The sequence below is a fragment of the Leuciscus leuciscus genome, assembly GCF_965113295.1.
Source record: "Leuciscus leuciscus genome assembly, chromosome: 16".
Classification (NCBI taxonomy): domain Eukaryota; kingdom Metazoa; phylum Chordata; class Actinopteri; order Cypriniformes; family Leuciscidae; genus Leuciscus; species Leuciscus leuciscus.
The window spans coordinates 23,924,089-23,938,689 of NC_138740.1; the positions used below are offsets into that span (position 1 = coordinate 23,924,089).

Here is a 14,601-nt window from a genome sequence, read left to right on the forward strand (position 1 = left end):
TTTAAGTTACGCGTGGGCAATACAAAAGCTATCAATCAATGTTATCAATGAAAGCAAAAGTAAGCATGACTTGCACTTTTCTTTTGCTGACAGTTTTAGAGGAGGAGCAACGTGCGCTTCGCAAAGTGCGGAACGTTTCAGAAACTAGCATTTCAGCATTAAACACCAGAGTGCAGATTCTTTATTTCCGTGACTTAATTTCTTCGCTTAACGGCAGACAACAGAAACCCACAATGTCCAAAAAAGTGGCTGTAGTTACAGGGGCAAATAAGGGCATCGGACTGGCAATTGTTAAAGGGCTGTGCAAAGCAGGTTTCAAAGGAGATATTCTCCTCACTGCACGGAATGAGAAACTGGGACAAGAGGCTATTGCTGGACTGCAAGCGGAGGGGTGCAAAAACGTAATCTTCCATCAACTTGATATTTGTGACCAAGGAAGCTCTCTAAAACTCAAGAAGTTTCTGGAGGAGAAGTACGGCGGCCTGGATGTTCTTGTCAACAACGCGGGAATGGCCTTCAAAAGTTAGTTTTGAATGTTCTGTTTTTCAACGCAGACCTGCGTAAATCTTTAAGCCTTAAATGCTCTGTCAAAAAATAAATAAATAAATAAATAAATCAAAACATTCTGTATATTATATTATATTATATTATATTATATTATATTATATTATATTATATTATGAGTGTTGGGTAAGTTTACCCATAAGTAAATTATTACCTAGCTACTAATTACATCCTCAGCAGTGTAATTAGATTAACGTTACTGTACTAAGTAGGCTACTCTCTCTAAAAAAGTATTGCATTAGGCTACTTATTACTAATTACTTTCTAAATCCCATATCAACACAATTCCACACTGACCAATACAAGGATAGGCATGAAACTGCTCTTTTAATTCTTTCATCATAAATAAAATTGCATACAATTTTCTTGAACTGACCAAATTATTTAAAGGGAGAAGGTTACATTAAAAACATACATTTAAACATCAGACATTAAATTTATCTGTTAAATCCACTATTGTTTTATATAGAATTGTTCTAAACAGTATTGAAATTGCATCAGAAGTAACTAATTAAATTACAGAAAAATTAAGAGTAATCCCTTACTTTACCTATAAGGGAAAAGTAAGTAATTTCTTGCAATGCATTACACACAACACTGATTATATTTTAGGCCTATTAATTATCGGTCCATACAGCATTCTGTGTTAAAATCTTCACACCATTCTGTTAATTTGGGGCACGTTCACACAGAAATCGTTTTGGGTTTTTTTGTTTGGGTTTTTTGCATTCCACAGTGCCGCTAAATATTTTTTATTTGAACATGCATTTCAAAATGTAAAAAAAAATGCGTCTCTAGACCCTTATATTTTTTTTCATTCGACGGTTTATTTTTTACATTTTTTTTGCAAAAACACATTCTGCATCCATTTACATCCATTCGAAACTCTCTTCTTTTATCTAGATTCCGCAACAGAGCCATTTGGAGAACAGGCTGAAGTGACCATGCGCACCAACTTCTGGGGAACACTGTGGGTGTGTCATGCTCTTCTGCCGATACTTCGACCCAATGCTCGAGTGGTCAATGTGTCCAGCTTTGTTAGCAAGAAATCCCTTGACCAGTGCAATCCTGAACTACAGGCAAAGTGTGTGAATACATTTTTATAATAAGTGATAAGGTAAAGTAAACAGCAAATCAAGTATTTTTTGTTTTATGTTTACCTTTGGACAGATTCAGAAATAAAGATTTGTCAGAGGAGGAGTTGTGCCTGCTGATGGGAGAGTTTGTTCATGCTGCACAGACAGGGGATCATACGGCTCAGGGCTGGCCAAACACTGCCTATGGTACCACCAAGGTAACAAACATCCTTATTTGTCCTTGGCTGCATCCGAAATCGAAAAAAAATGCTGCCTCCCTATAGGCAGCATACGGAGGTGGAAAGGTAACAAGGCATGTCCGAATCCAGTGATCATGTTATGATCCTGTACTGCGATACCTTCATCTGATTGATTTCCTTTCCTTTCCTGCCTATGATATCCCACAATCCTGCACATTCCATTCCATGACAGTTGAGCTAAAAAATTAAAAATAGTATCTGAAAATTGCAGTTGGTGGTCAGTTTGTGTATAAATGTATGTTTTTGACCAACTTTTTCCACCTTTGGTGGCATTTAGCGAGAAATTAGTATTGTAGAATATATATATATTCACTTAGTTAACACCAAAGCTCCCTTTATTTTGTTGTAGATCATTAAACCGTTATGCTGCCTTAGAATTCTGTCCAAAATCAGTTTTGTGTGGTCCCTTCATGCGCAAACGCAGCCTGCAAAGTCATTTGCTGATAGGGCAGTGCCAGCAAAGCTTTCGGATGCAGCCCCTAACATACCAAGAGCCTGATTTGCTAGGTTGTGTATTTAAGCAATAAGCAGTCCCAGACAAAAATCTGTCAGAAAAGGAATTGTTTTTGTTTTCTGACTCTTTTTTAGATTGGTGCGACTGTGCTATCAAAGATCCAGGCTCGAGTTTTCAGCGAGACAAGGCCAGGTGATGGTATCCTCCTGAATGCTTGCTGTCCAGGAATGGTGCGGACTGACATGGCTGGACAAAATGCTTCCAAGAGTCCAGAGGAAGGAGCAGAAACTCCTGTGTATCTGGCCATGCTGCCTGAAGGAGCCAAAGAGCCGCATGGGCAGCTAGTGTGGGACAAGACTGTACAGGAATGGTAGAGTGAAGAAAACAGGCGTCATCAGTTCATTCCATCTAAAAAAAAAAATTCATGATTACATCTGACTTTTCCAAAATATACTGACATGTTGACATTATGAGATGCATACTGTAAAATTTTACTTCTACTATGAAATTACATTTTAGAAAGCTCTAACATGTACTTGGCACAGTTTTTTGAAAATAAATTGCATGGTTTATGAGTTCTCCATATCAGATGTTCAGTATCTTTTCAGTTTCTTGGGTCATTTTTTTTATCTCACTTACATAAATAGAAGATAAACAGATTTTGGCCTCAAATCCTTCTTCCACAGAACAGATTTTACTATCTGCACAAACTGAAATCTCGATACATTCCTATTTTATGAAGCTAAATGAATATTTAGTTTGCCAAAATATTTGTCAACTTGTGATCTTGAATTGTAACGATTAATATTGTGTTACGTCCAGAGCCGTAAGGTTCTGTTTGTGTGTGCTCAGCTGTGCTGCTTTCTTTTTTTTCTCTATCCCTGTCTCTGTTAATAGGAGAAATGGTTCCACCTGGTACAGATAATCAGTGGCCTGCTGTGATTGGATGCTGGGAGTATTTAAACTGCAAACACCATCAGAGCTGTGTTGGTGGTGGCTTGACTGTGCAGCAGCAGCAATAATGAGGTCCCATCTTCAACCCCAGACCTGAGACTTTGTTGAAGCCAGTAGTGAACAGTGTATCTCTACCTCATATTGTGTGTACTACTTAGTGAAGTAGTTTTCTCTTTTTAGTCTTTTTCTGTTGCACTTCCTGATTGAGACTTTAAAGGCAGAAGTGAGTGTTACCTTTAATGGTTAATCATTGATTGACTTAATGTATCATTTTCTTTTGGTTTATTTGAAGCTCGTTACTTAATCATTTATTTCTTTATTTTCTGGGGTTAGTAGGGAGGTGGGTGCCATTTATTTTGAATCATTCTTTTTTCTCCTGTTTATGCTAGCAAGGGAGTTAGCTTATTTTGCTGTACTTTTGTTTTCTTTTCTTTTAGTTTAGGTAGTTTGATTAATGAGGAGTAAGATTGATTATGTTTGTTGTTTTGGCTATACCCCCTTCTGAATTTGATACCTCTCTTTTTCTTTTGCCTAATTTGTAAATAAAACTACCTTCTTGAATGAGATCACTATGTGGTTATTGTGAAACAACTCTGGGTCTGGAGACGGGGTGGCTTCATGCTGTTGCACATTCATTTCACCACCATCCATTTTTACTGTTTCATTCCTCCCCTAGACCAATCAGGAAAACGTAACAGTAAATGGGGGCTCGTCCCTTTGTTGACTTGTAGTATCGCAAACTTGTCTACTTTGTGTGTGACAACTCTTTGAGGTAAGTGTTCATTCTTTTTGCATTGTTCACATTTGTTTGCCTGGCTGATTCACTTTTGATGAGGGAGGAGTCGTCTGTGTAGGATATGGAATTTGATCTAGTTTCATTCACATTATATCCTTCTTGGGAAGTATATGATCGTTGCCGAAAGAAGGATTTAATTGAAATAGCAGATTTCTTTCATATTAATATTCCAAAAGAAGCGAGTAAACAGGTAATCAAGGAGGAGTTATTTGGAGAGCTAGTTAAAACTGGCGTTCTAGTACCACCAGATGAGGAGGGTATCGTTGGGGTAGAGTCCGATGCTGTGGTGGGGTCTGCGGTTTCTGATTCTAATCCTAATATGGAGCCCAAAGATGCTTGTTCTGAGCCATTACTAGCCATTAAATTAAAGGAGATTGAATTGAAGCTAAAACAGGAAGACTGTGAGGCAGAGCGTATTAAGTTGCGTATGGTAGAAGTGAAAGGAGATCGTGATATCGAACTGCGTAGGTTAGAGATAGAAGCTTTAAAGCTGCGTAGGCCCATTCCATTGCCTCAATCCAGATTACCTTCTGTGTCATTAGTGAAAATGCCAGAAGTGGATTCTGTTCAAAACTCAAGGTGTAACTCCTCTGATTCTCCGTTTGACTCCCCTCCTGATTTTGATGTAGGTAAATTCATTCGTTTGGTACCATCGTTCAGAGAAACTGAAGTAGACTCGTATTTTACAGCATTTGAGCGTATAGCTGCCAAGCTGAGATGGCCTAAAGACATGTGGGTGCTACTTTTGCAAAGTAATTTTGTAGGTAAGGCACAAGAGGTCTCGGCTGCATTGCCAATCGAGCAAGCTCTCGATTACGATGTAGTTAAGACGGCGGTTTTGAGAGCATATGAATTAGTGCCTGAGGCGTATCGTCAGAAATTCCGATCGCATGTGAAATCAGCCAGACAGACATATGTTGAATTTGCCAGAGAGAAGAAAACACTATTTGATAAGTGGTGTCTTTCCAGTGGGATCACAACCTTTGAGCAGCTTCAGGAGTTGATCCTGCTGGAAGACTTTAAAACGAGTGCACCAGAAAACGTTGTTGTATATCTTAACGAACAAAAAGTGCAGGTTCTAGCTGACGCTGCTATTGCAGCCGATGAATTTGTGTTAACGCATCGAAATGTGTTTTCAGGAACCCGATCGTACAAAAGCCAGCCTTCCATGGGGGGAAGCTCTGAAGTTTTCCGATCACCTCGTCGTAATACTAACACCGGTCAAGACTATAGTTCACAACGTAAATTGAGTCCTAAACGTGCAGGTGATGGGCGAGCATGTTTTTTTTGCCTTGACCCCAATCACTTAATTTCGGAATGTAAGGCGTGGAAGCAAAAAAATTCTGCTTCCAAGTCCAAAAGTGTGGCGCTTGTGCAATCGTTTCCAAACACATATGATGTGAATGCTACCACTTATCAGCCATTTATTTGTACTGGTACTGTCTCTCTTTCATCTGAGTCAGAGGAAAGACAGTTAAGGATTCTAAGGGATACTGGGGCTGCACAGTCTTTTATTTTAGAAGATAGGCTTCCTTTTTCTGCTGAGTCTTATACGGGTACTGATGTGCTAGTTCGTGGTTTTGGAATGGTTTGTGTCAATGTTCCTCTTCATCAAGTCTATTTGAAATCGGAACTTGTTACTGGTTTAGTGACGCTGGGGGTATGTTCACAGTTACCTGTAGATGGGGTTGATTTCATTCTAGGAAATGATCTTGCCGGTGGCAAAGTCTTTCCTCGTCCTATTGTTACTCATGAACCTATTACTACTGAAGTATCTGAACTTGCGACTCAGTATCGATCTGTATTCCCTGCCTGTGCTGTAACACGAGCTCAGTCACTGAAATTTGGTGATGTTTCAGATCTTTCAGATACTGTGTTTTCTCAACCTGAGGATATAGAGAGGGTGACAAAAGTTACATCTAAGGTTGAGTTAGAAAACATTGAATCCCCTGAGTTACCAAAAATCACATTGAAAATAGGTAAGGTGGAGTTAGCTGCTGCACAGATTACAGATCCTTCCCTGGCTACTTGTAGAGATGCTGTAGTAGATTGCAGTCAAATACCTAAAGCTAGAATTGCGTACTTTTGGGAAGATGGAATTCTGATGCGTAAGTGGAAACCTCTGCATTGTGATGCAAAGTGGCAAGAGGTTCGCCAGATTGTGTTACCAACTGATTATCGACACCATGTACTAGAGCTAGCTCATGAGAATGTTCTAGCAGGACATTTAGGAGTAACGAAAACATTCCATCGAATCACTAAATACTTTTTTTGGCCTGGGTTGAAGTCTGCAGTTTCTACATTTGTCCGTTCATGTCATGTATGCCAGTTAGTGGGGAAACCAAATCAGACCATTCCAGTAGCTCCTCTAAAACCGATTCCTGTTCTTCATGAACCATTTGAAAGGCTGCTTGTAGATTGTGTAGGTCCCTTACCTAAGTCTAAATCTGGGCATCAGTATATTTTAACCATCATGTGCACCGCGACTCGCTATCCAGAAGCAATTCCTCTCCGCACGATAAAAGCTAAATCTGTGGTTAAAGAGAGAATTCGCTTCTGTTCTCTCTTTGGTTTGCCTAAGATTATTCAATCTGATCAGGGTTCGAATTTCACATCAAAAGTTTTTTCACAGATGCTGAGTGAATTGGGAGTTAAACATCAATTAGCGAGTGCATACCATCCAGAGTCTCAGGGTGCATTGGAGAGATTTCACCAGACTCTTAAAGCTATGCTCCGAAGATTTTGCACAGAGACTGGTAGAGATTGGGTGGAAGGTCTACCTTTAATGATGTTTGCAATAAGAGAAAGTGTTCAGGAATCACTCGGATTCAGTCCTGCAGAATTGGTGTTTGGCCATACCGTGAGAGGCCCACTAAGGTTACTGAGTGAACAGTTGCTTGCACAGACTTCTGCACCTGTCTCTGTACTGGAGTATGTGACTTCTTTCAAGGAACGTCTTCACCAAGCTTGTCAGTTAGCTCGGACTCATCTGGTGGAGTCTCAAGAGAAGATGAAAACTCGTTTTGACCACAAAAGTGTGAGGCGTGAGTTTCAGCCAGGTGAATCCGTTCTGGCCCTACTTCCTGTGTCTGGAACAGCCTTGCAAGCTAAGTTCTCTGGTCCTTACATCATTGAGAGAAAACTTAGTGATACCAACTATGTTGTTTGCACTCCTGAGCGGCGACGTAAGAGCAGAGTGTGTCATGTAAACATGTTGAAAACATACACCATAAGAAATGCAAATCCAGATGTTCCCGTTAAACCTGTGTCTGCAGCAGTTCTGTTACCTATTGATTGTTTGGAGGAGGATGGATTGATAGCCAAAGATGCTCAAACTTTGTGTGCCCGCTTGCAGAATTCAGTTATTCTGAGTGATCTGCAATCCTATCTCTCCTACTTAGCAGAAAAACAGAGTAAAGCAGTTAGTAACTTAATTGTTACCTATTCTGACCTTTTCTCTGATGTTCCTTCCCAGACTACCTTACTGTGTCACGACATTGATGTAGGAGATAGCCAGCCCATTAAACAACATCCATATAGAATAAATCCAAAGAAACGAGTCGTCATGAAATCTGAGGTAACATATTTGTTAGAGAATGGTTTGGCAACTCGCAGTCAAAGTCCATGGAGTTCACCATGCATTCTAGTGCCGAAGCCTGACTCTACATTCAGATTCTGCACTGACTATCGTAAAGTTAATGCTGTGACCAGACCAGACTTTTTTCCTCTTCCAAGAATGGAAGATTGTGTTGACAAAGTTGGTGCTGCTCATTATGTTACTAAATTAGATCTACTAAAAGGGTACTGGCAGGTCCCGCTGACTTCTCGTGCCTCTGAAATATCTGCATTTGTCACACCTGATTCTTTTCTACAATACTCGGTCATGGCTTTCGGGATGCGAAATGCACCGGCTACGTTCCAGCGGCTCATGAACAGAGTTTTGTCAGAAGTGACCAATGTTGAGGTATATTTGGATGATGTTGTGATATACTCTGACACTTGGGAGGAACACCTTGAAAAGTTAAATGTGGTTTTTGGACGGTTGAGGAGAGCATCTCTGACTCTGAATTTGGCTAAATGCGAATTTGCCAAAGCAACCGTTACTTATCTTGGTAAATGTGTTGGCCAAGGACAAGTAAGACCTATAGAAGCCAAGATAGCTGCCATTGTTGAGTTTCCCAAGCCCACTAATAAACGTGAGTTGCGCCGTTTTTTAGGAATGAGTGGCTACTATCGAAGCTTTTGCAAGAATTTTGCTGCTATTGTTTCTCCTCTCACTGATCTTTTGAGTGCATCCAGGAAGTTTGTGTGGACTTCAGAGTGCATGGATGCATTCAATGCTGCCAAAGATCTCCTCTGTACTGCACCTGTTCTCTCTGCTCCTAATTTCTCACGGCCTTTCAAACTACAGGTGGATGCCAGCGCTGCAGGAGCCGGAGCAGTCCTGATTCAGGAGGATGGAGCAGGAATTGACCATCCTGTATCTTTTTTCTCAAAGAAATTCACTAACTGTCAGCGAAATTACAGTGTAATTGAGAAGGAAGCGCTAGCTTTGTTACTAGCCCTTCAAAATTTTGAAGTTTATCTGGGTGGAAGTGATGGCCCTATTTTGGTTTATACAGACCATAATCCATAGGTGTTCTTAACTCGCATGTCTAACACTAATCAACGTTTAATGCGGTGGTCTTTAATTGTGCAGGAATACCATCTTGACATCCGGCACAAGAAAGGAAGTGACAACATCATTGCCGATGCCCTGTCCAGAGTTCATTCTTTAGACAGTTAATGTTTTGATGATTGGTGAATTAGTATGTTGACTTATAACCAGTGGGCGGTTATAGTCTTTGGTGGCGGGGGTGTTACGTCCAGAGCCGTAAGGTTCTGTTTGTGTGTGCTCAGCTGTGCTGCTTTCTTTTTTTTCTCTATCCCTGTCTCTGTTAATAGGAGAAATGGTTCCACCTGGTACAGATAATCAGTGGCCTGCTGTGATTGGATGCTGGGAGTATTTAAACTGCAAACACCATCAGAGCTGTGTTGGTGGTGGCTTGACTGTGCAGCAGCAGCAATAATGAGGTCCCATCTTCAACCCCAGACCTGAGACTTTGTTGAAGCCAGTAGTGAACAGTGTATCTCTACCTCATATTGTGTGTACTACTTAGTGAAGTAGTTTTCTCTTTTTAGTCTTTTTCTGTTGCACTTCCTGATTGAGACTTTAAAGGCAGAAGTGAGTGTTACCTTTAATGGTTAATCATTGATTGACTTAATGTATCATTTTCTTTTGGTTTATTTGAAGCTCGTTACTTAATCATTTATTTCTTTATTTTCTGGGGTTAGTAGGGAGGTGGGTGCCATTTATTTTGAATCATTCTTTTTTCTCCTGTTTATGCTAGCAAGGGAGTTAGCTTATTTTGCTGTACTTTTGTTTTCTTTTCTTTTAGTTTAGGTAGTTTGATTAATGAGGAGTAAGATTGATTATGTTTGTTGTTTTGGCTATACCCCCTTCTGAATTTGATACCTCTCTTTTTCTTTTGCCTAATTTGTAAATAAAACTACCTTCTTGAATGAGATCACTATGTGGTTATTGTGAAACAACTCTGGGTCTGGAGACGGGGTGGCTTCATGCTGTTGCACATTCATTTCACCACCATCCATTTTTACTGTTTCATTCCTCCCCTAGACCAATCAGGAAAACGTAACAATTGCAACGGACCTGCGCCGTGGATTGGTCCAGGCGCAGGTCCACCATCTGATCTGGATACGCCCCGGATCCAGCTGACTTCAGTAAACCTCGGAATAAACAGAAAGACTAACATTAGGGTAGATGCAATGCTATTCTTCTTATGATGTAACGAGTACATCAGGTGTTATAGGAAGTGTCCCCGGTTCCGTTTTTTTTCAGAAATAAGTAGTAGGAAATTACTAGTCATCCAAATTTTTATATCAGCAATGGATTCCGCAAATTTTGTGAATTGGTACGTTTCGTCGGGACACGTAGAAATATAGAGCCGAGTATCATCAGCATAACAGTGAAAACTAATTCCATGCTTCCTAATTATATCTCACAAGGGTAGCATGTACAGAGTGAACAGTAACGGTCCTAGTACTAAGCCTTGTACTAGGCTCCTGTGAATCATATGGAATGTGAATCAAATCAAATGTAAATTGAATGGGGATTAAATGTGAATTGAATTGAATATGTATTGAATGTGAAGTGAATGATTATTGAATCGAATGTGAATTGAATGTGAATCAAGTCGAATGTGAATGTATTTGAACCAAATTGAATGTGAATTGAATGTGAATGTGAATCGAATGTGAATTGAATGTGAATTTAATCAAATGTGAATCGAATGTGAATCAAACTGAATGTGAATCGAATGTGAATCAAATCAAATGTAAATTGAATGGGGATTGAATGTGAATCGAATTTAAATCTAATCGAATGTGAATTTTAGTGAATGTGAATCAAATGTGAATTGATTTGAAAGTGAATGTGAAACGAATCGAATGTGAATCAAATCGAATGTGAATCAAATTGAATGTGAATCAAATCGAATGTGAATTGAATGTGAATTGAATTGAAAGTGAATCAAATCAAATGTGAATTGAATGTGAACCGAATCGAATGTGAATTGAATGTGAATCAAGTCGAATGTGAATTGAATGTGAATCAAATCGAATAAAAATTTAATGAAATATCAATTGAATGTGAATTGAATCAAATGCTAATTTAATGTGAATTGAATCGAATCTGAATTAAATGTGAATCAAATCAAATGTGAACCGAATCGAATGTGAATCAAATCGAATGTGAATTCAATGTGAATCAAATCGAATGTGAATTCAATGTGAATCGAATATGAACCGATTTACATTTAATTCACAGCTGATTTAATTCACAACAATTAACATTCCCTTCGGTCGACATTCAATTTAATTCACATTCAATTCACATTTGATTTGATTCACATTTGATTTGATTCACATTCAATTCACATTCAATTTTCATTCGATTCACATTCAATGTGATGTGAATCACATTCAACTCGATCCGTTTCACATTCACTTTCAATTCACATGCGATTCACACTCAATTCACATCTAATTGAATGTGAATTGAATCTAAATTGAATGTGAATTGAATCAGATGATAATTAAATGTTAATCGAATCACATGTGAATTGAAAGTGAATGTGAAACGATTCAAATGTTAATTGAATGTGAACTGAATTAAATGTGAATTGAATGTGAATCAAGTCGAATGTGAACTGATTGTGAATCAAATAAGAATTGAATGAAATATTAATTGAATGTGAATTGAATCGAATGCTAATTTGATGTGAATTGAATCGAATCTGAATTAAATGTGAATCAAATCGAATGTGAACCGAATCGAATGTGAATCGAATGTGAATTCAATGTGAATCGAATATGAACTGATTTACATTTAATTCACAGCTGATTTAATTCACAATTAACATTCCCTTCAGTCGACATTCGATTTGATTCACATTCAATTCGCATTCTATTCGATTCACATTCAATTGGATTCACATTTGATTTGATTCACATTCAATTCACATTCAATTTACATCCGATTCACATTCGATTCGATCAGTTTCACATTCACTTTCAATTCATATGCGATTCACACTCAATTCACATCTAATCAAATGTGAATTGAATATGAATCGAATTGAATATGAATTGAGTGTGAATTGAATCAGATGATAATTAAATGTTAATCAAATCACATGTGAATTGAAAGTAAATGTGAATCAAATCGAATGTTAATTGAATGTGAATCGAATGTGAATGTGAATTGAATGTAAATCGAATATGAACCAAATCGAATGTTAATTGAATGTATATAGAATCGAATGATAATTGAATGTATATCAAATCAAATGTGAATCAAATGTAAATCGAAGATAAATTTAATTTAATCTAATTTAATTGAATTAAATGTGATTTGAATGTGAATCGAATTGAATGTGAATTAAATGTGAATCGAATGTGATTCGAGTTGACTGAAAATTGAATGTGAATTTAATTTGAATTTAATCAAATATGAATCAGATGTGAACTAAATTGAATCAAATGTCAATTGAATGTTAATTGATGGTGAATCAAATTGATGGTGAAGCGAATGTGATTCAAATCAAATGTGAATCGAATGTGAATTGCATAATGTGAATTGAATGTGAATCGAATGTGATTCAAATCGAATGTGAACAATTCAATACAGAATATGAACAAATCTGAGAGGAAAAAATAGGACAGTCTATGGCTTCTTCTTTGAATATGTGATCAAAATGTGCCAAGGTATCTTATGAATGACAATAGGAGATGAAGGGCCATCCTCTTTTGTAATGCTTGTTCTGTCAAAGGCCATATTGTGGCCAGGAGACCCAGCTGTAGGATAAGCACACATTACCACACTCAAACATGTGCATTATTATTTCAAGCTAGGAAGGGATGCATGATTTGTGGGGACCAAGTTAGTATTGGGAATTTTGTAAAAGGTGCATGGTGAAACACTACCATATGCACTGTCAAAAGGGGTTGACAGTGAGTGAGACTTCCTGAATAAAGTGATTGGGCTTTCTGTACGAATGGGCTTACCACCATCTGAAAACAAAAGAGCAAGTAAGACTCACAGGCTGTCTTATAACTCTAATGTGATTTTTTTTTATTAAAAAAAAATATATTTATTAGGGTAATAATAGGAAAGTCTGAACAAATTTGTACCTGAAAGTCATTCACCACAAAAAGTCTGCACTAATATTTCTATATTTAAATGAATATTTGCATTTAACTACATGTCTAAGTAAACACATCATACCCTCTCCTCTGTACATCTGACTTGTTTCACTGTAATGGTCCAAGGACCTCTGTGGGACTTTGTCAGACACTTCCTTGAACGTCTGTGAGTGTGTGTGCATTCCTTTGCCTGGATTGACCTCTCCTACAACACCAGCCACTGACACCAGTGGAACAGCTTGACTTTCCTACATGATGTGACAGCAATACTATTCAACGTATGAACTGTAATAGTGTAAAATATTGAACATTTATTGAAAAATTATGTGGTCAGGCCCAGATTGTTGTGAAGAGCAAGAAAGGTAACTCTCTGGAGTCTTCGTGTCATAAACAGCTATTTCTAACAGCTGATTTGACTGGAGTTTCTTGTATTTTTTAGAAAATGACTTGAGTAGGCTAATGGCTGCTGATAATTCCGTTTTGCCATCACAGGAATAAATTACTGTAACGTAGTTCGTTGTTATGGGAAGAAGGAGGTGGGAACCGGCAAACATTTAAAGACTTTTATAAATAAATAAACTGTCACAGTGTCTGGTTCATGTTCCCTGGTGTCCACTAGAGGTCCACTTCCCCCACGGTGTCTGTAACATTAGGAACTGCATTCCCCACAATCCTTGTCTGCTCTCATCACTGTTCATTGCACCCAGCTGTTCCCCATCATGATCGTTAGTTTCTGTGTTTAAATACCCTGCCTGTTTAGTGTCTGTCACGGAGTCCTTGTTATATGTCACCACACTTGATGTCTGTGTTTACCCAGTTCTTGTTTGTGTCTTGTACCTCGGATTGCCTTGTTTGATTTTTGACCTTTGCCTGGACTGTTGTGAGTATGGATTAACCTAATAAATTACTGCACTTGGATCTGTCTTCCCCTGTGTGTGTATCGTGACATAAACACAAAATGAAAGTAAAGTGATGGTAGCGTTCTCAGACAAGGATTAGATGTTTTTTATTGTTATTAAAAATGTCTCGTCCTTGTATGAGAACACTACGATATTATAGGCTATTATAGTTGTCAGAAGACCGATTAAAGATATGTAACTTTTTTTTTTAATAAATTGTACTTATATAATGAGCAAATTTATATAATGAGCAAGTACATACGTCTGCAAGATGTCTGTTAAATATCACATCATCTGGAAAGCATCTGCTGTTTACTAACATCTGACAGACATCTTTAAGATGCCAGTTTTACATAAATTCTAAATCATAAACATCTTAAAGACATTTTCTAAATGTCTATTTGACATCTGACTGAAACGTTCCTATAGACGTATTGCAGATGAGCAAACACTCTAAAAAAAATACGTCTTCCAGATGTAAACACGCACATCTAATAGTTGTCTCTGTGATGTACGTGTGATATCACATCAGGTGTTTATTAGAGGCTGTTGTCGGCCACAGCCCACGCCATACACCGCACCTTAGAAGAACCACACCTGAACGGCACTCTCTTTATCTCCTCCCTCTGTGGTTCCCCTCACAACTCCCCAGGTGGTGGAGCATTTTTCCATATTCAACTTGAACATCCAAATCACACAAAATGAATAAAGTACAATATTAACTTTAAATGCATCCTTATTTGTAACAGAACAGCATTTGAACACGTTACACTATTTTATAACAGTCAATATCATATATAATTTTTTTTTTTTTTATAACATAATGCATTTAAGT

The 14,601-nt window shown here is 38.1% G+C and overlaps 1 protein-coding gene across 1 annotated transcript; it reads left to right on the forward strand.

Moving 5' to 3' along the window:
* The first annotated feature begins 99 nt into the window (after window positions 1-99).
* Window positions 100-2,944, forward strand: LOC309477656 (carbonyl reductase [NADPH] 1-like). The gene is made up of 4 exons (XM_082140970.1): window positions 100-522; window positions 1,468-1,648; window positions 1,735-1,858; window positions 2,489-2,944. The coding sequence occupies exons 1-4, from the start codon at window positions 234-236 to the stop codon at window positions 2,726-2,728; spliced, it is 834 nt and encodes a 277-aa protein (XP_081997096.1). The 5' UTR covers window positions 100-233; the 3' UTR covers window positions 2,729-2,944.
* The last annotated feature ends 11,657 nt before the right edge of the window (window positions 2,945-14,601 follow it).

Bases quoted from the DNA above. Each gene is read 5' to 3' on its own strand.
- LOC309477656 (XM_082140970.1), top strand. From the start codon at position 234: ATGTCCAAAAAAGTGGCTGTAGTTACAGGGGCAAATAAGGGCATCGGA. The intron at 523-1,467 runs GTTAGTTTTGAA...TCTTTTATCTAG, and splicing joins CGCGGGAATGGCCTTCAAAA to ATTCCGCAACAGAGCCATTT. The intron at 1,649-1,734 runs GTGTGTGAATAC...ACCTTTGGACAG, and splicing joins AATCCTGAACTACAGGCAAA to ATTCAGAAATAAAGATTTGT.